This window comes from Chelon labrosus (assembly GCF_963514085.1).
Source record: "Chelon labrosus genome assembly, chromosome: 1".
Classification (NCBI taxonomy): domain Eukaryota; kingdom Metazoa; phylum Chordata; class Actinopteri; order Mugiliformes; family Mugilidae; genus Chelon; species Chelon labrosus.
Genome location: NC_140337.1, coordinates 13,670,482 through 13,697,305, shown reverse-complemented (window position 1 = coordinate 13,697,305; position 26,824 = coordinate 13,670,482). Strand labels below are relative to the sequence as shown.

General features: G+C 44.2%; 1 protein-coding gene across 1 annotated transcript in view; it reads left to right on the top strand.

The window, feature by feature from the left end:
* Window positions 1-26,824, top strand: part of LOC311486633 (adhesion G protein-coupled receptor L3) — a 134,601-nt gene that overhangs the window by 33,450 nt on the left and 74,327 nt on the right. Inside the window, exons 3-4 of the mRNA XM_084542557.1 lie at window positions 10,068-10,082; window positions 12,559-13,359. Coding sequence (XP_084398683.1) covers window positions 10,068-10,082; window positions 12,559-13,359 — 816 coding nt within the window. The remainder of the gene's footprint in view (window positions 1-10,067; window positions 10,083-12,558; window positions 13,360-26,824) is intronic.

Below are 26,824 nucleotides of genomic sequence, written 5' to 3'. Positions count from 1 at the left end.
GCACTCTGCACCGATGGGAATACTGCAACACCCTTGAGACCCACGGCATTTCCATTCAGCGTTACCTTACTACCTTCTTAAAGCAATAAATTCCACATAATTTTCACTTATAGAGTTGGGAGGGGGGGAAAAAAACACGAGTCAAAACATGACAGCATTCCAATAACGTTGGGAAACAGTTCCTGGCAGCTTAATTGCCGCAGCGTTGAAGGCTTCTATTAGGGGTCCGCCGGGGAGGAATACGGTGGGGGCACCTTGTGTGGTATAGCTATGGATTGTGCCCGGATAAGAACGTGGGATAAAGAAATTCTGCTGGCGACGCACAAACCCAGCAGAAGTCACGTAGGCGTTTATTTGTGTATTGAGCGGGGAAGCAAAGTGTAATCGCAAGCGGTCACTGGAGACGCGTTTTATGGCAGGATATGAATGAATTCATCTGTGACAGCCCAGTGAAATATCTTCATAACTCCCAAATCAAGCAGTCAAATCCTTTTGGCCACATTTACTGGTGCATCTTGCTTTTATCTTCTGTTAAAACAAAAAAAAAGAAGTAGAAGAAGAAAAGAAGCATGGCCTTAATTGTCAAAGAGGTGTGGATGGTGACAGCTCAATTGTCTTTGAACGCAAGTCTCCTCACCAACTTTGTGAGAACAACTGAAGGATTTGAGTGTTTAATAAGGGGAGCAGCCACCCATGAATCCAGCTCTGCTTTAGTGCTGGTGTCTCTGTATTCCACTGACAAGCTCTCCTCTAAGCCCTAATACTCTTTTTTTTTTTCCCCCTTCTCCTGAATCCCTCTCACTTTCACTTACTTTTTGTCCTTTAAGTGCTCTCACTGCCGCCCCACCTACCCCTTCGCTACATCCCTTCATTTTGCCGCCTCTGTTCCCTCACTCCGCAGTCCTCTCGACCACCGCCGCTGACATCTTTTTTATCTGTATTCCCCACCAGCGGCTCCTTTTCTCTCGGGATAAATTGCCGCTCTCCCCTTCCGCGCCTCCGCACGCTGAAGCCACATCGCACAGCCGGATCAGCCGCTAATAACGGCGGAGGAGTGTGCTAAATCGATCTGCGCATGCCGCGGATACGATATTGATTTTATTAATTCGCAATTTGATCCGCTCCATCAGTTGTAAAATAACGTTGCAACAATTACTGCTAAGGACGCCGGCGATGGCGTGCGCCGCGTGCCGGTGTTTTCATCTGAATAATTATTTGATATGAGCTTCTCGCCGGAGGAAATAGCTTTGCATTGACTGATGATGGAGGTAAAAGAGTGGTGACGGAAAGGTGAAACAATAAAAAGGGAATTGATGCATATTGCATTTGAAAAAATGAGTACTTGACTTGAGTACATAAAACTGAATAGAATGTGCTTGTATTTAACCCTGTAAGTGAGTCACATGAACATCACTCTTGTCTGCCAGAGGACTACCCCCTCCCCTCCCCATGCACTTTACAGATTAGTAAGGATACCTTCAGGCTGTAGTGATGTGCTGACCCTTTATGATGACTCATAAACATGACTGCGCTCCAACGCCTGACATCTGCCTCCGCCCCGCCCTCTCACCTTCGCTTTCCGCGGTTCGGCGGAGAGATGCGCGTCTATTCTCTCAGTGCCTTATTAAAAACCTTCCTCCTTCCCTCCCGCCCTCGCTCCGTCTTCCCTTTTCTCTGTAACTTTCTCTTTAACGGCTCCTCCCAGAGGTCGAGCTCATAAGAGGTCAACACAACATTGTGTACCTCCTACACATCCCCGGCGCTCTTCCTCTGCAGTAATGAAGCAACTTCTATCCCTTCGGCGGGCCCTCAAATCCTCTGACTTGTCGCACAAGAAAGTGCATTCAGCCCTGCGTTGCCATGCTCTGCTGTTGAAAGGTTTTTTCTGCTGTTACATCAGCCATCTTCCTTTTGTAACTAGAGATACCTTCCTGTTTAGTCTCCATGACAAATTGACTAATTTGGCCCGTGCGAACGGTCAAAACCCCTTTTTTTCCAAAAAGATGAGGTAGGGGATAATTACACGGTTGTTCAGGGAAATGTTTTTGTTCAGTTCAAAAGAACTGACACTTCAGTGTGTCTGTGTGGCAGACGAGCTGCAAGAGAAAGTGAGAGATGGAAAGGCAAGAGGAGAGTGGAAGAACAAAAGAAGAAAACCTGCTGGCAGTCTGTTGCTATACATAAGCCACTGGTTCCCCCCACTGTTTGTAGCTAATAAGGACAATGTAAAATCCTGTCTAGCGCAGTGGGATCCAGCTCAGCCCTGTCAGATACGCTTCACACACTGGAAACTAAGCCAGGACATATAATCACACAATCAATTCTTCTATATGAACGGAGCCTCTGAATCCGGAGCTCACGCCTTTTTCCCCCCTCAACTAGCTTAATTGGTTTTTAATTCATTTTGCTAATAATAGCGCACCTAACATGTTCCCTGATTGAATAATGGAGCAGATTGTTTTGGCAAGTTTGACTCAGCACCTGCTACCGGTCTTGTGCGTTGGCAGGTAAAACCGTGACATCGATGCCGCACAACGTGGCTATCGCTTACAATGCGGCTTGGACGATTACAGGGTCAGTTACGCAGCGGTCACACCTATAGCAAACACCACCTGTGTGACCAGGACAGAACTTTCACGGCTGTAATGTCTAATCACGGGAGAACAGTGTTGTCTCCACACATGTAAGGATTTTGTCGAACATAAATCTACTTTGAGTCAAGGGGCGTACGCACTAGCGGTTGCACAGAGTAGCTGAGTAGTCGGTTTGTCAACTTGACACTTAAAGCATCATGTTGACTAGTCACTGATCACGTGACAATAACAACATAGGCTCCTCCTACTAAAAAATGCTATTGATGGTGCTGAGGTGCAGCCTGTTTTTATACAGGCTATACATCTGCAGCGCACAGCATGTAGCACATGAGCTGTCTCTTCTCAGCATATGTATTCAGGTCAAGAATATAGATTCATTTTTGTAAAGCATTACTTTCTACTGTGTTTTTATTAGTGACGCCATCAACGACTTTCATCACGTAACAGTCATGCGACCACCAGTACACAGGGAGCTGAGGGTGTTGCAGTGATGATAGGGTAAAAACACCTTTAGCGACATGAAGTGGGTGGGTACCAAGTTAAACTAATCTCAACATTGATTGACATGTGACGTAAACTCCAAACATTTACAGCAAGGAAACACCGTCCCTGACTTTGGGTCCTACCACCATATTCATCACGTTGACAGGAGGCTTGGAGAGTCAAGCGATAGCAGATGTTGGCGGCATTTTCTTCTCAAACTGAAAAGCAGTGACGGCAAGAAGAGCTAGCTCCGTCCGTAAACTAGAATCAGTTTCTGCTTGTCTCACTTGAAAACGTTTGGGGTGGAAATATATGAGATGTTTACCTTGGCAACCAGATCCTGGAACATCCACTAGCGACCGACTTTCAGCTATAAAACTACGTGCAACAAGCTCATTGCTTTATATATGGACGGGTATTTAATTGCTCATGCTCAGTTCTCAGACATCATGTCCCTTACAAGCACTCAGTCAGTTCTCTTTCCTGTGGATAATCTTGCAGCAACTTCTAAGCTTCTTGAAGACCGGTTCACCTCATTTGATGCTATCAGTAAATCTACTAAGCAGATTGCAGGGAAGTTCAGTGGCTTTTTACCCTTGAGCTCCCCAATCCTCCTTCTTGAGGTCTAGTGTGGGAGTCGACACTGTGACAGCAGATACATCACTAAACCACACCCTCCTCACTCCCCGCTGAAATGCCAGCGTGCATCATCCTGCTTGTTCCCACACCTTTTTTTTTTTTTTTTTCCCCCACCTGAGCGACCAGCTCCACTTTCCCCCATGTGTGAAGGGGGCCCGTAATGCCTTCTCATCACTCAGTGACAGATGACCACTCCCCAGCAGCCCACGCAGCACGCCTTGATGACTGTGACTTTCTGTCACATATCTCACAAGCCAGATTCACACCGGTGCCGCAACCCTGAATTGGCAGCGATCGATCTTGTCAGAAGGCGCCGGTTTAAAAGCGCCTCGCAGAAACGCCATGCTTTTGTTAGGATTTTACATCTAGTCCGTCCAGTTAATTATGGCTGAATTCCTTGTGGCTGGACCCGGTCACGCTGGCTCACTGTTATACAGCAGAGCCATCATCAGTGTTATTGGTACCGTCTGATATGTGAAAATGCTTCATAGGGAAACAAAATGTACATAAAATCACATTTAAGATCATTATTTAAATTAAAAATAATTTTATTTACTTTTAAATTATGTTTTTTTGAGTGAATTAATTCGCACAAGTATGAAATGGTTATTCTTTTAATGGAAAGCTCTCTCATGTAACAGCCTCTAAAAACAGATAATAAACTAAGGATTTATATAGTGATAAAAGTCCAGCGTAAAGTAAGACAACTGGCGTAAAAATAAAGTTTTTGTCCCAGTCTGTGTGAGGTAAAAAGGCTAAATCAAATCAGGACTTGTACTTGTATTTAAAAAATTACAACTAACGCAATACGGCTGAAAACCAATGTGACACATTTCAGAGAGAAGAGATAAAAACAAAAGCAAAACCAGACTGCACCCTTAAACAAATACTCTGTTGAAGCACCCTTGGATCTTGCTATCAGCTTGGCCCGTCTCGACCTGGGAATATATTCCCACTCGTTGCACATCCGTCAGATCTGCGAGGTCATTCTGGGACATTCCTCTGGATCCATTCTGTTGTTTTGTGATTTGGATGTGTGCTTTGGATCAGTGTCGTGCTGAAGGCTTGTTTTAAGTTATTTCTTAAAAAAAAATAAGTATAAAAATAAGTATAAGTATAATCATATTCTTATAATTTTTGATGGTCAGTCGTTTTTCAGCGCCCTGCTGTTTTACTGTTAACGCACGGAAAATGAAAGGTTATTCTGCCTGGTGTAGGTGACTTACAGCAGTGATAAATAATAATGAATGTGCAGTAGCGTAAAATACATTTCTGTAGAAGTGGGTTTAACAATAGCGTCGCTGCAGGCAAAAAAAAAAAAAAAAAAGAAGTTATTTTCCCATTTGAGAGGAGACACAATTCCACGTGGTAGCTGTGATTACCAATGTGGATAAATGGTGGTGTTAAAGGGGTGAATCCGGACATGTGGAAACTGTTTTGCCCCCCTAATAGCTGAATAAGCTGCTGTAATCTATCAGCTTCCTGTTCCTGTTAGCAGCTGCTCTCAGTAATAAACGTACAGGATCATCCTTTTTCTTGAATATGCACAAATGCTGAACAAGCCATATGAATGTTCATAAACAGTTCCATTTATGTAGCACAAGCTTTTATCTCATTGTTTCCTTCAGCGGCTACACGCGCACACACACACACACACACACAGCTGAGAGTCTTGTTGGGGTGCCAAGTGTCGAGGATATAGCACTAATTAGAGATTGGTCTCTTCAGGGGGCCTCTCCTCTTAATGATCGCCCCACTAATCAAAGCTCCTTTTTCTTCATTTTGCTCTCTCTTTTTTTTTCTTGCTTTGTGCACTGGTGCTCCACCACGTCCAACCAAACACCCTCCCCGGCAATCCCCTCCCCGGCAATCCCCTCCCCATCCCTCTGTTTTCCTCCATAATTTCAAGGTCCTTAAAAATCAAGACATATTTTAGGTGCAATTATGTTGTTTCTGCTCCAGTTGCTGCAGAAAAATGTATTTAATTTTTGTTTTGCCTGCCTTGCGCGCCTGCCTTTTCTCCCTCCGTTTCGCTCGGCCCCCGCGTGGATTGCGGGCTGGCTGGGCGCCAAGTCCTTGCACCTGTCCCTCAAAGGGACACGGGCGCGCGCACGCGGGAGAAGGCGCGTGCACGCGCCCGAGCGTCCTGCATTGTCAAGGTTATGAGGTAGCGTAGCCGCGTCCCGGCAGGAGGCGATGGAGACGGAAAGGAGACGCTAGGGAGGAGAGTGAATGAGGACCAGAAGGAGCACAAAGAGAGCACACAAGTGGTTGAAAGAAAAAGAGGGCTGTTGAGAAATGGAACCTGTAATGATGGTATGGGAGACTCGTGAGCGGCGAGCGAGGGAAATGATAGGAAAAAAAATGAGCAGGATGAAGAGAGGATTCGGAGAAAGAGAGATGGCAGCCTGCGTGTCCTCCCCCATCCTTAGGCACATGCTATTCAAAGCCCTGTAATTTGTGTCATTAATTAAAAAGCTGATGGGATGGAGTTAAGGGGTTTGCACTCTGCAACTCCTCGGCTGAGACGGAACGAGGAGGGGAGAAGGGGGGAGAAAAAAAAAATATTGCAAAAAAATATTGCTGCCGTTTCGCCCATGAATCTCTATTAGCGGCTAATGATACCATTCTGATACCTCTCAACCATTAGTGTGAAATTGGGAAGCATTAATTATTCAAATGAAAATCCATACAGCTGCCGCTCACATGACGGGGGCCGGTGCTCGCCGTGGCTAAAGGTCTCCATTGTTAGCAGCTCGGCATGCGTCCTTAGCAGGAAGTAGACCACAACGAGTATGCATGATCTTAACGAATACAGCACAGGCTTGTGTTATGCGGCGACTATAAAACCGAACTATACAGGTTGCGGTTTGTGCAGCGGGGTTCTTATCTGGTCTTCAAACGCACGTGCACACGGGCACGTTTTAATTTGCGGTTTTCGCTGTGACGAGCAGCCGCTGCTTTTTCCTGTAACCGTAAAAAATATATCATTTCGAATTCACACGCGCACACGTTGCCTGTTCAGCGTGTTGAATTAGCTCCGACAGCTTGACCAATTAGCTGCAGAATCAGCCGTGTCGCCTCTTCCAGTTTTGTTTGTTTGGCAGGGTGCGCCATACAGCAGCCAGACTGCTACAAGCTGCATGCACACAGTTCAGTGACTAATTGTTTCAACCGAACCTGTCGCCAGGTTTTGGACAAGAACGCCGGCTTCCAGGTTTGCACGTGTACAACAAGGTATCGGTTTAAAAAAAAAAAAAATCTGTTGGAAAATCTCAAACACGGTTTTGTCCGTTGGCAGCTCAGGAGATATGTAAATTTTAAAGGGAATTTGTTTTTATTCTTTTTGCTTCCTTGCCAATGGTGGCATTTCCTCCTTCTGGTTTGGTCTGGCACCCGAGCATGGGTGATTACAGCTGGTCATCTCTTTGCTCTGTGAAAATGCGCCAGGTCTTTGAAGACTTGAAGAGGTGGTCCAACTGGTCTGACCATCGCAAAAGCAGAATGAGCTACTTTCTTACGTCAGGACCCCACTCCACTGGGGCGGGTTTCCGCTCAAAAGCCGTGTTCCGTGTACGTGCTACTGTATTTTGAAGGAACGGAAGCAGCAAAATGAAAAATATTAGCCTTCCTCGTTCAGTGCTGGCTGTCATGAAAGAATAATTGCCCATTTCTCTTATAATTCCTCATGTTTAAAGCCTTTTTTCTTATTCTTTGTCTTTTGTTTTGGGTTCACGACCTAACTGCAAATTAGCAAATATTTCGGAAATTTTCTTCAAGTTAGAGGAAAGAATTTCACAAGAACATCTTTATTACGCACCTACAGGATGCAGCTCATTGTCAAATGATCATTTTAAATGGTACTTAATGGGTCAACTATCTTGGAAGTCCTAGATCTCACTTGAAGTTGGTGTCTCCTTATCTCAATCACTGAGGAGATTATAGGTTTAGGTTATTTTAGCTCAGAGCGACACATCATTCATAAATATCAAGGCTTTATCAAGTGTCCAAGTTCAAACGTAGGCAAATTTCTATTATGTGGCGCCAGTGAATGTGATATTCAAGGACCTGTCTGGTGTGATGGAAGAGGACGCAGCCCTTTCTTTCACAGACGCCAGAGCTGCTCTGAAAGGGCCCTTATTTTTTTTTTTAGTAGTATTTGTGTGCATACTTTTGATGGCCTCTGAGACATCAGAGCGGGGACAGGAGTCGAAGACAAGGAGAGTGGGGGGAGAGAGAGAGAGAGGGAGAAGGAGAGAGAAAAGAGACGAGAGAGCTAAGTGCTTTTTAGTGACTCAGTGACAGCCGTGACCAAAATCGTATTAAGGTCACAATGGGGGCGGCGGGGTGGAGTAAAGAAGCTTTTCAAATGAATCAATTCTCCGTCCCTGCTTCTCTGTGGCCGGCTGAGACGTGGATATCCGAGGCTCGTGTCACAGGTGTGCCTCGGCCCGTTCTGTCTGCAACGTGGTGCGACGCGAGTGGACGTGACGTGAACAAAAACTGCCGTTGAGTGTTCTGACGTGTGACCTTGTTTTACGATCTGCGGCGTCTCCCGGTCAAGCGAGGGGGCCGCACGCTGGGAGCTGCGTGCCTCCTTTTCGGGGATTTCAACCACATCCTTAACTCCCTTCTCACACCATCTCCCCCTGTGATTGCGTCGTATACCACTCCTCACATCTCCGCCGCTAATGCCTTTTTCTATAGGTCATTACCCTCCTCTCCCCTCGGACTGTTAGCGACCGCTCAATCAGAAATGCCCGTGGTCCCTGTTGTGTGGCCGTTGCTCATGGGAGGTGAGGAGGCTTCGATCGAGGCACGTTTGTCTGTTTGCTTTCATTTGATCTATGGGGCCCACATGCAGTTCGGACTTATCGGCAAATTTGAGTTGCCCGTAATGGCGGTTTCGCATGTAGCCCAGAGCAACTGTTGCTCATGCTTGATGTGGACTTATTGTGTCGCAGTGACAGCTGGAGTGTCGGCCGTTAATGAGGTGCTGGGCTGTGGCGGCGTACAACTTTATGATCTGACAAACACAGACGACTTGTTGAAAGCCTCTCCCCTCCCCATTATTTTCCCCTCGCCTGACACGGCTCTGCCTCATTCTCTCCTTTTCATTGGCTCGCTGCCTTGCATTAATATTGTTCTCCTCTAATAACTTTCCCATCTTTCAAACTTTACCCCACCTGCCCGCTGCCCACTGACCTCCATACCTCACTCTGTTGCACTCGCCATTTGGAGGAGAGGACTCTTGTAAGCCCTAGTAACAGAGGTTAATCCTCTCTTATTAGAAGCGGGATTACTGGAGGGGAAGGGACGGGAGCGGCAGCGCTGGGTGGATGCTAGCCCCAACTGCAAATGGAGGAGACTGACAAAACGCCATGACTGACATTAAAAGGCTCGTCCACAGAGGAAGTGATTTATAGAGCTAAGATGTAATAACCTCAGTAGTTCCTCAGCAAGCTTTCAGTGTGGCGCTGTGGAGTCAGATCAGCTTTTATATTTCACTTGCAAAATCCATCATACAGAGCGTGCCATGAAAATGGGAAGATACGTAAATCACCTTTAAATGTGTATTAAACAACTGACAATCAGTTAAAATAATGTATCCAGCCACCATGTTTAATGGTTTGAGCATCTTTGCGCACTAGAAGAACTTTGAGCATTGTTTTTGTTTAGTCTCACACGACGTTAGCGACAGCTGAGTATAGCGGCGTGCTAAGCTGCTGGAGAGCTAGATATTTCCACTTAAGAGTTGGTAGTGACCCAAAATGGAGCTAAAATGAGGGTGAATGTTGCACTTAGATGTGTCCGGTGACCAGTAATGTGACCCCAAATAAGTCATTGTACTGTTTTTTGTGCTGGATTGGTAAATGCTAACTGATTATGCTAACTAGTTAGCTTTTGAAATCTTCCCATTTTTTTTTTTTATGAAAAAAACATCAAACATTTACACTGGTCAATTTTGAGTGAGGTATAGCAACACAATCATTATGTTGTGTGAAATGGACCCAGTTTGTTTATGAGGCACTATTGTACCTTCATACCTTCAGCTCACCCACAACCTGCCATATGTTTGAATGTTTTTACATCTGTAGTTAAGGTCACACACCACCCCCCCTCCTCAATCACATTTTAAGACCTGATTAATTTCAGTTTTTTTCCCAGCAGGACCACATCCGAAATCTCCCCTTTCCTAAACCTTAAATGTGAATGTTTTATGTGTCTATTCCACTAACCACGAGCTCTTCTTGTACTTTTGTGTTACTGTAAAACAAAGACAGTTATCACAGCATTAACCTGTTCTCTGTTTTCTCTTTCTTTCTCTCCCGTTCATGCCTAAAAAAATAGAAGTGGAACAAAAAGGTAACTAAATACCAACAATTTTCCTTTTTCACTTGCTTTTTCATTCGGATATATGCTTGCTATTTTTTTTTTTTTTGGTGAAGGGTTGCTTCGGCGGGTTTGTGGCCTTTTGTAGGTCCCTGCTCATTGTGTGGTTCATTGGCGTGGTTGAACATGCAATTCATGGGGAATCATCTAAAACACTGATCAGTCCACTGGACTCTTGCCTACATTACTTGTTCAGCATCAGAGACACACTGCGACGTGCCCGCTAACGCTTTGGGGTGAGGTCATTACGAACCTGCTCTGCTCTGAAATCCCATAACACCGGGATGTTTTTATTCCCTGTAATAACTGAAGATTATTCCTGCTCCGCTTTATCAGCTGCATAACATTAAAGCAGAGCGCTATGCAGGTTGATCAATAGCTTGTCCAATAAGCTGTCAGCATTTTTCATTATAGCTCTAACATGATGATGGCTATAACCTTCAGGGACTCACAAGTCAATACTGGAGACAGATCATAGCCGTTGTATTCTTACCTTATCAGCACTGTGCGATGCTGCAAAGCATATGCTAAAGCCACACTTGACATGACTTGGAAATATGTCAGACGTTAACTATGAAGTTGGACGGAAGTCAAAGATGGAAATCATTAAACAAGAGTTAAGCTTTAATGGCTGCGCAATAAATTTTAGGCCTTGTAGTAATTAATGACGTACCGCTGAAATGTGCGGTGGAGGGAATGAGCAGTGACGGTGGAGTTAAAACATTTTAAGGAGTTCTGCTGTGTTAACACTTTGAGAAATTCCCCATGAAGGCCATGATAGCCTTTGTATCTAACATCTTTCATTCACTCCTCCATCTCTGCACTTACATCCTCAAGAAGTGTATTTTACAACCTCCATATAGCGCCAAGTGTGCTGCCAGTGCAAAGCTTACCTCCTCTGACCTTGCGCCCTAGCACAGCTTGTGTTATCCAGCCATAGAAACAGCCTTCATAGCATTTAGCCGGAGCAGCCTGTGAGATGTGTGCCGAGGCTCCGTGTCATCCCGCCACATTTTTCACCTGCAGGTAGACAACATGTTTAATCTTTGGAGATTACAAGGGAGAGGAGAAGCCTGTGTTTCTGCCGTCTCTCTCTCCTCCTTCGGCTTTTAGCTCTCGACGGATCTGCGGCGAGGACCTGTCAGAGCTCTGTCAGCCTCCTGGCCCATTATGGCGAAGAGAGCCTTCTAACTCTTTGTTTTTATTCCCGGTGCACTCTGGGCCTAAACCCGTGGAAAAGGAAAAAAAAAAAACTGCTATGTCTAAAGTCTTTATTCTTCCTCTATCATACATGCATTTTGACCAATATTTCTTCTTTGTATTTCAATTATCACCTGTCTAGTATATATCTCTTACATGTTATTGTTTAAATTTCCTACTATATATTTGTAGTCCTTGCAACCGAATTTAGATGTCATCCATTTAGAAAGCCAAAAAATTATAATTGCCTCAGCCCACGGTAATCTATAATGAACTGAAATTAGCTTTTGCAAATTGTGCTCACTATTGACCTGCTCCAGCTGCATTGCCTTGGCCTCGCTTTATCAGATTTGAGTATAAACCAGTTCGCATGCAATTAGTTCATTCAGTGGAGTGCTGTAAATCATGCCTCTGACTAAAAAAAAATAAATGCCATGTAGATGAAATAATGGAGAGACGATCATTATAGAGATGATGTAATTTGGATTTTTTTTTATTTTTTTTGGGGGGGGGGGGGGGGGTTGTTTTCTTTCTCCTAAAGGGCTGCCTTGGCCAATAATTGCAGCATAGCTGTTAAATCAAAATGTTGGGGATGTTTAAATGTATTTAATGCAAAACGTTTCATAATCTCCCTCATGGTGCGGTTTTTATTTGTATTTTGTATAGTGTTACTGAGCTAAAATGGTAATGTGGGTGTTTATGTGCATGTGGTAAGTTTTAGCTCTACATTAAACCAGAGGAGATAACCCTCTTCTAAATTTATTCCAACCCCTCCCAACAAAGTTTGAGTCAGTTTGCTCAGTGACACTGTACCTAATTGCCTTCGGGGCCAGAGATGAACTGAATATAGAAATATACACTGAAATGCAAACTGCTGTAAGTAAGTGAAACCAGAAGAACACTGAATACATTTGAGATGCAGCTTTAAATAATGAAAAGCGTGGTTGTGTGTTGGTTGTGTCCTGTTTAATATTCCATGCTTTGCAGGAGCAAGATAATCTTATAGTATTGGAACAATCTAATAAACTCCACTCTTAATCAGCAATGTTCTTCTTGCTAATCATTTCTGATTTGATCCTGTTCTGATCATCCCAACACTGGTGTGGCAGAGTGTGTGACTTATCGTTTTGGTTCTTTGCATTGGAGAAGAATGAGCTTCAGATTTCAGGCTTGTGTTTTTTTATTGTTGTTCATTTAATACCTGCCAATGTAACTCTGTAATTGTCTTTCCCCATTTTTGGCTCCTCAGTATTCCTGTGCCCAGGGCTTCTGCGCAGGGTGTACCAGAGCGAGCACCTTTTTGAGTCAGACCACCAGTCCGGCGCCTGGTGCAAAGACCCTCTCCAAGCCTCTGATAAGATCTACTACATGCCTTGGACACCCTACCGCACGGACACCTTGACCGAATACTCCTCCAAAGAAGACTTCATCGCCGGGAGGCCGACAACGACCTACAAACTCCCTCATCGCGTCGACGGGACCGGCTTTGTGGTCTACGATGGGGCCCTCTTCTTCAACAAGGAGCGCACGCGCAACATCGTCAAGTTTGACCTGCGGACTCGTATCAAGAGCGGCGAGGCCATCATAGCTAATGCCAACTACCATGACACGTCTCCGTACCGCTGGGGAGGGAAATCGGACATTGACCTGGCCGTTGACGAAAACGGCCTCTGGGTGATTTACGCCACGGAGCAAAACAACGGGCGGATCGTCATCAGCCAGCTCAATCCCTACACGCTGAGGGTCGAGGGCACCTGGGACACGGCTTACGACAAGCGCTCGGCGTCCAACGCCTTCATGATTTGTGGAATCCTCTATGTGGTAAAGTCGGTGTACGAGGACGATGACAATGAGGCGACAGGAAACAAGATTGACTACATCTATAACACAGAACTTAGCAAAGACGGGTTTCTGGAGATCCCGTTCCCCAACTCCTACCAGTACATTGCCGCTGTGGATTATAATCCCAGGGACAATCTGCTGTATGTTTGGAACAATTACCACGTGGTCAAGTACTCTCTGGACTTCGGAGCATTGGACAACCGACTCGGTAAGACTGCCTTCATTCATTCTTTTAATTTATAATCGTGATTGCTAGAAAATCTAATTTGTTCATTTTCTAAGCATATTCGTTCTCTCCAGAGGATGACCCCTTTCTGATTTAGATCCTTTCCCCTGTCTATTAACTGTTAATCATTAACAGTTGGCCACAACGAATACTCTATCTCAACATAACTGGAATATAACCAGTTTTCTTTTTTTGGGTATTCATGCTCCCCAGAAGATGAACCCCTCCTGCTTTAGACACTCAACAAGCCTTTCCCCAGCCCCTCAGCACAAAACCGAAATCCCCTTAACAATACCTTAATGGATTCATTGACACACTATGTGCTCTTTTCCATCCCCCGAGAGGATAAATGATTTCACTTACAGTATGGAGACTAATTGGATCAACAGCCAGCCGCTTTTAAATCTCTAACAATAGCGTTCTTCTCAACAATGTTGTTTGTTCTGCACGACACGTTTCTAAGTGTTGTTTTTGCCAGTTTTTGGCCAAAATAAAAATACACACACACACACACATATATATATATATATGAAATATAGCACTTTGAGAATGTGTGGGCCGCTGACAATTGGCTGTAGGAAATGTTGCTCGACGTGTTACCTTTGTGTTTCGAATGATACCGAAAGGGAAGTGAAGCAAAGTTTAACACATGGAGAGATGAAAATGTGATTAGCATATAATGCAAGAGCCATTTTTAACATTCGTGCGACGTCCTTAAGCACGTCTCACACCGTGTAAGAGCATAGGAAGAGTTTTTTCAAAAGCAGAAAAATGATAATTAAATTAATGTAAGTACAAGCTGACATCTTTTTTTTTTTTAACTCACGAGCGACTACACACGTTCCCCAACTTCCCCGAACTCTTTGAAAAGTCTAATTCCTGCACTCCATTGTTCTTTTTATAAATTGGCGCTTGTTGTGGAGCATAAAGCATGGAAAAAGAACCTGTTTTGACACACCAAGGTAATTCTTTGCGCTATCTCATCAACAGCTCTAGTCAAAAATGTCACAAGTTATTTGACTGTGAAATCCCTACCTCTGCTTTCTCCTCTGGAGCTTTTTCTACCTGCCGCTTGCCAGTTTAATTTGCTTTCCGTCGCTGGCTGCTACTTTTCCCCCCCAAATCTTTTTTTATACGCCGAGTCCCGCTTCAACACACCCCATAATATATTCATTCATTCAGTGACCATGCTTTCAGCGTTTGCTTTTGACAATACGCAGCAACCAATAATACAATTTGTTGCAGTTAAGGAGAGTGAAATGGTGTTGTTATGTGCTCTCTGTATTAAATGATAATCCTTTATTGTTCAACACAACGATCGCACCATACTTTCTTTTACACATAAACACACACACACACACACATTCAAACGGTGTGTGTTTGGCTGCCGATGCAGAATCGGCTGCCATCCAAAGAATCTGCTGCATGAATATAGATAGTAAAATGTTGCGTTAAGTGGATGGATGGAGTCAGAGAACAAATATAAACGTCAGATAAACCGATTGATGAGGAATGAAGCAGTGATTGAATGGACTCCGGAGTAATAAACCGTTGTGTTTGATCAACTTCCAGACCAAATACAGAGATGAGAAGACACGGACATCTTCTGATTAAAGCGAGTGCTAATTCTGAGATGACAGTATGGTTTGACTGGGCATCAGCGTACCACTTCACTGCACACCAATTACATCGTATTTGCAGCAGAATCGTGTAGTTTTTTTGTTTTTTTTTGTGCTATTCCAGCGAGGATGCGTGAAGGTCAAAGAGCTAAACGTGGTCGGGGCAAACGAGACGGAAAGACACAATAAAAGACCTGCAAAAGCGTTGTTTTTGGTGCAGGTATTGAGGAAAGAGAGCAAACACTGAGATGACTGTGAATCAAAGACCACTGATACAATCATACGGAGCTGTTACAGTCATCCAGTGAGGCTCCACAACTCCAACAAGCCAGAACACTGGAGTGTGAAGCCGTCGCAGTGCCTCCGACACGAGCTTCTGAAATTTGATCCGGTGTCGTGATCACACTGCCTGTCGCGCTCGCAGAAACACCCCGATCGCACTAACACAAGCCCGTTTCCGCTTGTGCTTCTCCACCTCCGCGAGCACGCCTGGCCTGCCCTACCAGTGGAGCATGGTGTATGGGCAACGGAGCAGCAGAGACGTGGCCAGAACCACAGCTGGGGCCCGGTGCCGTATGCCCAGCCACATGGGCCAAGGCTCGTTCAGAACATGTTACAGGGCGTTAGTCAGCGGCGGAGTATAATGATATCTGAAATAGCCAAAAACCCATGATTTGCACAATAACAATGCTATCCCGATGCCTTTTGTTCAGATGGGGTAGACAGAAGTTGTTTTCTTGCCCCACAAAATAAAGATACTCTGACTGCTATTTGCTGTCATTCATGCAAAGAAACTCCCCGCATTAATCCTGCGCTAATCTGTGCACCAGAAGCAGTCTCTTCAACAGACAATTTTTTTGTCCAAACAGGCAGTTTTCAAGGACAGATGATCTACGCCCAAGAGTGCTTCCATGACAACTCCACTGATAATTAAATCCACTGCATTGGTTTGAGGAAAAAAAAATAAAAGTAGGTGCTCAGGTGGCTTTTAGGAGGCACGTTTAAAAGCTTGTGCTCACATTGAGACTAGAATATGCAAGGACGACTGAAAGAAATTGCTCTTTGGGCATCTTTTGAAAGCAAAAGATAAAATAAAACATAAAGATCGCGGCTGTATGCGTCGCGGACAACGCGTGGGTGGTCGAGTGCAGTGTGGCACAGGATGCAGCTTTGAGAAAAGTGTGACTTTGTTTTTTATCTAATGAAATTATTTTAAAGGCCACAGCGACTTTTTTTTCTCGAGGACGATGATCTTCTCACAGTTCTGGAGCTTCATTGTCTCTCACCAGTCCATGCCCCAGTTCTCCAGACTTATCTTTTAGAGTCGTCTTTATAGAGGACAGGCTTCATTTGAGTGTTTCAGAACACAGATGAGGTAAAATTGTAAAAATTGCTAGTGACCGCGCAATGATCCCTGAAAATGTAGGACTGTTCCAACAGAACCAGCACCGCTCGCCCAGTCATCCATCCCCGTAATCATTCATTCTGTTCAGTGCCACCATCAGAGTCACAGACAAACTACCCACTAATTATCTCCAAATATGCACAACACTGAGGTGATAATTCTGGTGTTGGTTAGTTGTTCCCATCTATCTTTAGATCAAAATGTAACACACAAATATCTGCTAGACTGGTGTAGTTCAGTTCAGTTCAGTTCTTATCAGAATATGAATCTGGTGACATTTATGGGTCCGGTTTCAACTAATACCGAGTAAAGAAATACCTCTGCACAGAATTGGAAACAATCAATCAGAGCAATGAAGAGTGTGGAGCAAAGGCATGCTCGCCAAATGCTTTAGTCATTGTTTAAAGTCAATACATTTCACAACAGACACGCGAGAGGACTCTAAACAGCTCGCTTCTCTGCCGGCAGCCATTGTGTTTACAAACAAATGCAACCTGACGACCGCACGAAGCCCGTACAGATGATTTGACTGGCTTTCAGGCTAGGTATTTGAGCTAAACCAAGTCGATAATCACCGAGCTGTTGACTTCACTCTCATTTTTAACCACTCAAAACAAGACTTCCTTCCATCTCAACAAAAGTCAATACATCATATCTCCTGCGCTCTGTTTCTATTGCTTAATCCTTGAGTTGTTGCATTAGACTGACATTTTCTCAATATCAGCTGTACTGCCAAGACTAGGGCAGCCACATGAGAAGATTTGCCTCAGTCACCTGCTGCTGCTGCTGCTTCTGTCTGCAGCGCTAATATGCCCCACGGCCTTTGTGTGTTCATTCAGAAGCCGTATCCCAGCTTTAATCCCACATTATTAAAACCTTACAATGACGTGTTTGCCATTCCTGGACTTTCAGATCATCAGTGTCTTCTATCAGCCTGATGAGTGCATTCACACCCCAGCACGTTGAGGACTCTCTCATCAGCGTCTCTCCCCGCGTCCTATTCATCTCATGTTTCAGTCAGACAACCTCTCGTGCCGGCACGTGCCGCCGCAGGAGCGATTCTTTTGTTGACTCGTGATTGGGGCATCGGATCCGGCGCCCTCGGTGCCGCGGATGCTTTTGTTGTCTGGCAAGACCTGTAATTTTGCCACATGTTGCCATCTGGCCGGGGCGCTTTGCCAGCACCGCTGGCGTGGAGGGAGCCGGCAGACGTTGTGCCCCGACCTTCATGCCGCAACAGCCGATGCTTTGGAAGCTCTGGCCCCGTCTTGGCTCTGTTCGGAGGAGCCTGACACATGCTAAATTGATTAAGACCGTCTAAGCAGTCAATGCAGGCTGGCAGAGTCGCTGTGGATAATCTGAGTGTGACTCAGGGTGCTTTTGAAGGCTGTTGTCCTTTGAGTTTCATTGCTTACTGTATGTACTAGCCTTTTATTACATGCGATTGCTTTTATTGACATCCTTTTGTATATATGTTCTGTGCAGTTTTCATATCTCAGCATAGGCATTTGATTCTTCACTACAAAGCTTAAAGGTATATAGACCTAAATGCTACTCTTCCTCAAGAAATATATATGTGTATAAACACACAAAAAAAACCTCTTCTGCATTGCACTGCATGAAGCCCTTTTTGATGTCGAGGCTTAGGAATGTAGGCTACATGCTTATTTGCAGGCTACGCACTTATCACATGCCTTGGTGCACCTCTAGCAGAGGGCAATTTTCTTGGAGGGAGAGTGCAAGGTTTAGGATTATAGCGGAGAATGAATTTCCTAACACGTGTACGCACATGCGCGCGCACAAAACACATGCACGAACGCTTCCTCCCAACCCTTCAGTGCTGCAACACAATAGGCCTCTGTTAGTAATGCAGCTTTTGATTTGTGAGCATGGAAACAGGGAGCTCTTTGTTGACGCGTCAGGGCCTTTTTTTTTTCGAACGTTTCAGAGCCATATTTCCACATGTGAGAAATAAATGTTGACCCCATTCATGAACGGGTTTTTGCTGATCTTAGTGTACTTGTTTTTTTTTTGTTTTTTTTTCTTCTAATGGGGAATTTGAAGAATCCTTTGTCGCTTGGAGCCGCCACGCACATGTTTCAAGCGGTTCAGAAAGTGGCGTGTTCGCACGCTCCCTGCGATACAGTGTTATATATCACGTGATTTTGTCCGGCGTCCCTCCTCCAGACTGGCCATCCATCACTGGCCTCGGCGGCTGTCTCGATCCAGAAATCATACACAGATCACCTGTGTAGTGAGAGGGGTGGCAGGCAATCCTTCAATTAAGCCCAGCGCCCCATCCATCTCCCGCGACACGCACAGAAATGAGGAAGGAACATACTTCGGTGACTTTTATCTAATGTGGAACTTTATGGATGAATGTCGGGCACGTGTATTTTGTTTTCAGCGTGTACCGGTGTACAGGTGTACTGCACCTCCCTACTCTTTCTCTACTGCTGAACAGGGTTTAATATTTTTCCCGAAAATTAGATGAATCAGATCCCGGGAAAAGACGACCCATTTCCCGGGAATCCCGGGAAACAGCTGTTTTTTGTTGTTGTTGTTTTTGCCCAAGTAATGTATCGATATCATTCAAATATGCGTTCCCAGCATGTTTTATATTATTTGTAACATTATTAGGGCAAGAAACACAGTTTATGTCCATATCAACAAAGTTTGCAATGATCACTCCTGCTGCGTGATCAAGTGAGCTGCGTGCGTGACAGCCTATCTGCCAAAAAGCAGCTACCGTATTGGTGTAGAACGATCACGTGACCAACCGTGCCACCACTCGCGACCAAGATCTCATTACGCTCTGAAGAAACTAGTTCTGCGTAAAACATAGACGCATCGGCAATCGACTGGAATTTTTGCGACGAACTTTTTTTGGGTAGCTTAGCGTGACTCGTTATGTTTTATGAACTAAAGATTGTGTAGATGCCAGACTGTGGAGCGGGATGAAACGATAACAGGGTTCACCTTACGGCCTAACAAAGCTGGCTGCAGACATCATTAGGAGGTTGGTAGCCTACTGCTGCAAATGACATTTGCTGCCGCTAGGGTGCGTGGATTTCTAGGCTACAGCCTACTGCTGCACTGAATTCAACGTTAACGTAAGACAACAATAGAAGCGCACGTGTAACAAAAAATAAATATATGTTTCCCGTTTCCCGTCATAACCTTTCCCGGGAATCGGGAAATAGTCTTGATCAGATTTCCCGGGAAACCCGTTTCCCGGGATTAAACCCTACTGCTGAAGTGCTTGTGTGTGTGGCAAAAGGCTTCTCCATTGCCCCAAAAATGGCCACATTAAATTTCACAAGCTCCGCAGCTCACAATCCCAAAGTGATTTATTTTGACCAATCAGCCGAGTAAATCTGATTCGGGGGGGGGGGGGGGGGGGGGGCGCTCTAAAGCAACTTTAACTCTCTTTATCACCGGTGTCAGAGTTACTCTGCCAAGCTTTGGCCCATCCATTTGGCCTTTCCCTACTGTTAGTTGTCACTCTCTTGTAAAGCCTTGCCCGATGATTTTTTTTGGCAAATGGCGAGACCTTGGAGGAGCGTGCTTTTCCCCTTAGTGATTTTGAAATCCCTTCCACTTGTGTCCTTGTGCTCCCGTCGCGTCCTTTTTGCCTTCCCTGGTATGTTTTGACAACGTTTGGCCTTGTCATAGGCCTGAGAGACTCAAGATTTGGCTGCCAGAATGAAAACTGAATCCAGCATTTTCACCATAGAAAAAGGCGTTGCTAAATATGGATTTCTGTGGAGTGTGCAAACCTCATGCAGTTCTGCATGCACGGTATTAATGCCGTAGATGGCAGATTTCCATAGAGACTAGTAAAGATTTGTTTCATAATGAAAATGCAGATCAGCCTGTATACATCAGGCAAAAAAACGCCACTTTACCGCACATCTATGAGTCCAAATTCAACCTACAGTCCTTCAGTGTAGCGTATATGCCAGCAGGCGCTTCCGTCTCGTCTGTCATTTAACTCAAACACAGCAAGTGTCTCTCCGGGCCCCCGCGTCCGTGTGTGCATACATATCAGCCCCGGTGCGTACGCTTCTCCCAGCGCCGCGTGACCTCCATCGATGCCCTCTCAGTTCCCGGGAAAAGAGCTCGGGAATGAGAAATTAATTGCCAAACAATGCATAGCTCCCATCCATTACAGCTCTCATCATGTCAGATGATATCGAAGCATTACCTGATGTCTGGCTGCATAATTTACTGCCCCTCCTACCACCACCACCACCACTACCAGCAGCAGCAGCTCCCCTCCCACCCCCCCACATCCCAGTTACGCTCTCTGATGGATTTGTGGGCCTGCCACGAAAGGCCCCATTAAATGACAAGGCTTTCATCATCATTTTATTTTCCAGCCACTCTCTCGTCAACACACGTGTAGAATTACAGTTGGCTTGTACGATATAGGCTTCAGGGAACTGATAAGCAGAGTGAATCATGCCGTTACGATGCGGGCACTGATATCACCAGATAAAATATACTGTAGAGAGATTTTACTTCTTTCTCTGCACGGAATTCTTCTTTTTTTTTTTTTTTTACTCCATCATTAATTAATGCTCAATTAGCTGTTGGCTGAGAATTAACAAGCCACTTGTGTCATGGTTAACAACTCTCAATTCATATTTTTTTCCACTCCCCTGCATTTATTTTGTAAGCTTAGGGCCATGCTGGGACACATCTTGATCACCATTTTTCGAGTGAACCACGCTGAGAAATCAGACATTTCCCAACATCAGTTACTTCCAGCGAAGCCTTCATCTTGCTTTTTTTTTTTTTTTTCATACCACCAGTGACAATTGGCCGCTTGACCGATTATCTGGTTCAAGGTCCGTTTCTACAGCGATAGCATCGAGAGATGCTTCTGACTTGTTTTAACTCGTCAGAAATTAATACCCTCCGTGGTAGCTACGTGTTACACAAGCGCTGGAAACTGACAGAGGTTAAAGCAATGTTTTGAGAAATACGCACTCATTCTCTTTTCTTGCCAAGAGTTAGATCAACACCACCCTGTCTTGAGTTCATGCGAGGCCAGCAGTTGATTAGCTTAGCTTAGCTTAGCTTAGCATTACGGACTGCAAAAGGTGGGGAAACAGTGGCTCTGGTTCTGTCCAAGAGTAACAGAAACACAGAGCTTCCTAAATAACGTTTTAGGGCTGTATATTTAATCATTATAAAATGTAGAAGTGTGCGTGCTAGCAGCAACATCCCTAAAGACCCAGTAGTTTCCATTCAGCAAAAAAAATAAAAAATAACTTGCTAGCCTGGCAACACTAAGGCTGCAAATAACCCATACTGTAACGCTATGTAGTGTAAAGTGGGAAATATGTCAACATTTAGTCAAAAGTAGAGGACAACCAGTCCAACAAAGTGAATGCTAAAGTGGAACCTTAAATTTTACATTATCTTTGTGTTGAACCAGCATGATTTTATAACTGTGCATATAAATCATCACTTTAATTTAATTTGAGAGGAGTAATAGTGTCAAATATTGACAAGATCGCTGCTCTCAAGGCAGCAAGCAACATAAACTCCCTGAAAAATCCACGTGATGAGGAACAGCCTCAGTTTCAATGTGACATATCAGTTTAGATCGTTTCTCTTTCTTTTTGTCGACCTGTTCAGACATAAGAAGTCGAATCTGAGTTGAAAAGAGAACGCGGCGTCCAAAGCTCAAACAGCCAAATGACACAAGTACGTGGTTACGCCCCTGCTAACAACCATGAGCGTGGATTCTGGCTTCAAGTGCTCTTTAGTCTATAAATACCCACAAATCCCATTTTGCAGGCTTTAAACAAACTAGCAGAAATTTAATGGCTGACATCATACGTAGGCTGTCCAAATTTTTTCCTCAGTCCCTGCTGAAAATGCAACCATGCATAAAGGTTCAAATACTAAAATTAGGAGGTAATTGGGTTCGGCACGAGGCTGGAAGAGTCACTTTTCCGTCTGATGCTCATTTAATTTTTTTTTTTACCCCCAAAAGCCCTTTACACCTCTTTTGATCTCGACTCTGCAGAAGTTTCTCAAAGCCGACGAAGAAGCCCGCTCTTGGTGCGGAAATGGCAAGTCATATAAACCGGATCCATTTCATAATAGCGTAGCACTTTTTTTTTTTTTTTTTTTTTTTCCTGGAGCAAAGTAGAGCGGGCTTATCTAATTGTGGAAGCCACGAGCCCTGGGATACAGAGAGAGAGGCTAATTAGTTAGAAATGAATGCTTTGAAATGAAGCACAAGGCTCTGTGTGTGGTGGAAACTGACTTTGCGCGTTTGGTGACGGGTGTGGGTTCTGTGCAGTGGAAGTGGAGCGTAAAAGATGAGTGGAGCTGGGGGTATCAATGAGAGAGGAGGCTGTGGAGTGCCCCACAGAAGTTTACTACTGTCTTTTATGAATGAAAAGGTTGCTGGTGTTGGCGTAGAAACATTATAAGCCCTTAAGCTTGGGAATTATGATTATCTAATAGCTGGCTGTTACTCATTTTAATCAACTTAGCAATGCCTCTGAGAATCTATTGAATCTTAAATGTACAGGAGATAAATTACTTTGAGGTTAGAGGTTATTTTATTGAATTATATTCTTGAACTTTGTAACATTTCAATGTCCTCTCTGTGGTCTGCAGTTTTGGGGGATTTTTTGTTCCCCAGCCCATTGAAAAATTCTTCGACAGACATTCAAATTTTCCTGTAAGGTCGCCGAGTATAGTTCCTAGGGGCATACCAAAGACCTGTTAACCTCCCCGGTGCTCTTGAGCTCCATGTTTAGTTTTTTTCTCTCTGTCCCTTTTGGATGGAATAGGAAAGCTGGCGGAGCAAAACAAAATGTCCTTGTGTTGTCTCCAAGGCGATAGTGCCTGCCGACTGTGGCTGCTGTCTGCTGCTGGCTCCCTTTTTTTTTTTTTTTTTTCTCGTGCTCATCTCATGGAAAAGATATTTAAGTTAGCTCAAGGACAACTTCTTCTTTCCGCCGTCTCTCGCGTGCGTCTTCGCAGGCGTATTTAACATGCAGGCGGCACATGCTGGAAAATAATTTAACAGCAGACTCGACGGGATTACATTTGAGACCCGGCTCCTTGTGACTTTGAATTAAGCTCGTGCTGTGATGGTGATTTCTCCAAGTCACATATCGTTGTACTGCCATATTACCTTAAACATTAAAGGAGGTATTATTGTTGTAGTCACTTTGAACATATTAGCTTTCATTTTTGAATCACCGACTTTCGCTCACACTCTTTAATAAACTTGGCGTTGCTGCGTTTGATTGAACACAAGATTAGTACACGCCCCCAAATGCAGGATGACTCAGCAAAATTTTGTAACACTTTTTAGACCAGATGCAAGTGTATAGTTGGCGTACAGTCACTTTCATTAGGTACACGAATGCATTCACGAGTGTTTTAATGTTCCATTTATTTTCGATTAGCGCAAGAACGGTTTTAATTCAAGTGAAAAGTAATTTTGAAGGATGCAGTCTGTGGTGCTGTTAAACTGGATTGAATTATTTAGCCTCGCTCACTCACGATAATGGGGTCGTCAAAACAATAGAAACCTGTGTCAGTACAGCACAACACAGTTCAATAGTACTACAAACCACAGTCTCCACAATGAACAATTGAATCACCAGCTCTCTTAGTTATTTTAAACAAATGCTGAATGCCATGATCTTCACGGAAGTAAGATTTGGTGCAGGACTGTTATATTATAATACATTTGTTTTCACTAGTGTACCTAATGAACTGGCATGTGAGTGTATAACGCAAGACAAACACTACAAAAAAACACTCAACAACACAGTTTATTTCATGGGGACTTTAAAGCAGTTGGTTTATGGGCAAAATCAGACCGTCTAAATTCACTGAACCTCTCTTATCAGTAATATTGGATGTTGTCTTGGTCTAACAACCATCAGCAGCAGCTTTACAGACGTTTTTTTTTGGCAAACAATTAGTTGGCACTCCTTTTTCAGAGAGAATGGGAGCTTGAGAAATTCCTGACCCAGAGAGTTGACATTTTTTCTTGTTTGCCCACACAATCTGGGGGATTCATTATAACCTGAACCTGGCATCAGTGAGGTTTGCCTAATAGTGGTGTCAATTTAAAAATAGTCTTGGTGAGTAAAGGAGAGTTATTCTGACTTATTCTCTGTGGCCACAGGGGCTAATAAAGTGTGATTGGAAGGGGAATGGAAACACAAGCCGAGTACAGTTTTTTTTACTTCTTGGTTTAATTAAATGTTTATCTTTGTTAAAGTAGAAGTAGAGAGAAGTCATACTCTTACTCTGTACCATCAAATTACTCACAAATGGTTCGTTTGCTCACAATAGCCACCAGAAGCTAATGGTCGTTCCAGACTAAGCAAAGCTAGGGCCCCGCACTACTGATCAGTGTACCAGGAAGAATTTAACATTTCTTAGGGATGCATTTCAAGTGTATTTCTACTAATATGAGTTTGGATTTACAGATTTATGCAACAAACGCCCTCAGCAAAAAAATCTGCCAGGGTCACATTTGCTCCCGTATCATCCGCCCTGACCAGTATAATGATTCCCTTATCCTAACAGGGCCCCCTGCACACCTGTTTGACCACTAGCTTATCTGAGCCGGCGCACTGTGACCTTAGCTGACCTCAATATGAGCAGCGAATATCCATGATTGGATTTCCATCAGGTGCTCTAATGGTGTCCTTTCACCATTTGCAGCTTAATCGCCGCCGGCTGATTTCAATTATCCTGAAATAGACGCCACTTCCCTTTGCCAAGATTTGCGATGTCACATTTGAGGTTATCGCCATTTCTCCTCAAATGCAGACGCTTAAATAAGTCCTTTCATAAATAATCAAATAAATAGACTGGTGTCCTTGAAGATATTTCTCCCCGCTGTTTTCATGATCATTGCAGCAGAGGGCTGCTGTGGCGCAGATTGATGATGATGTTTAATGGCGGTTGTAGGATGTAAATGGTGATGTCCTGGTGGCTGGTGGAAATGCTAAATAGCTGTTTGAGCATTCATGTGATATTTTTTTTTTTTTTAAAGCGCCGTTGATGGGTTGTGGTGTCAGTTTCTAACGCTGATGAGGCTTTGAGTATGTGGCTGCCTGTGTGTGTGTGTGAGCATGCGATGTTCTTTAAGTGCTGGCGTCCGTATACACTTGTGTAACAGCATCCTTTCCCGATGTTCTACTTCCCTTCTAATTATGGACGCATAGTTTGCTAATTTGTTTGTTTCCTGACTGTGAGAGAAATCTTGAACTTACACAACCTGCATTACCAGCTAGCCGGGTATAAAAACACTCCTCAAATGCACATTGCAAGTCAATGAGATCCTTGTTAAAGTTCCACTTAACTGATGGAGTGCCTCCACAGGAGCGTCCGAGATACCTGCCGATCTAGAAAACAGAACAAACTCTTTTGTTAGCTGAACAAAACAAATACTCAATCAGCCTGGAACTCTTGCTGCGGCGGCAAACTATTTAATCAACCTTGGCTGTCGCTGACTGCTGTTAAGCGCTGAATGCATTGACTGCTGATAGTAGTCGGGTGTTATTACAGCCTCCGGGTGCCTCAGCGTCCCAAACAGTAGCGCTAATTTATGCTGTCCTATTTTACCCCTTTTAAATTTACCGTGCGGAGGGATTGTCCGATTGCAAATTGAATCTCGACAAACCGGATTTTAGCAGTCACTTCTGTTATCGCGGCTCTCTGCACGCGTGACGCCTATTACACCTGCCAACAAAAAAATCGACCCTCATTAAATTTTGTTTTGCTCTCCTTTCATGCAAAGATTAGGGCCATTTGTCACTTCTGTCGTTTTGATTGTATCTCCGCATTAGGCATAATAGCCAGCTATCCCCAAATTGCGTTTTTGTGAATGCCCAAATCGTGTGTGTCTGTGTGAAAGCGCCTCCTCATTTATTTAAAGGCTCTCGGGCGAGCCGCCTTCCTCCCGACCGCACACGGCAATGAGATCATGACATACAGAAATGTCAGGATAGCATTTTGAAGAAGCACTGCGCCAAAATAACAATGCACACGTATAATGAGTGACACAGAGCAATATTGCTGAATTAGAATATTCAAAAGGATGCATTTTTATTCGGACAAAAAAAAAAAAAAGCCTGGTTTCTTTCCACTCTCTGAAGATATATTATGAAGTATGACCTCCCTGCGTGTCCTCTGACCTCTGTGGCTCAACTGAGTACACTCATTCATAAGAAGCCACTTGCTAAATGAATTTGGGGCCCCTATTTTCCAATCAGGGACGCAAGAGTACGAGCATAGAAGAGGTAGAATAGATGAGAAGGAGGGCATGATTGATGACAGGGAGTGGTATGTGCGTTTGAGCGGGAGGTAAAGGATTACCGAGGCAGTGTATGGGTGCATCTCGGTGTGCATGTGTGCCGCT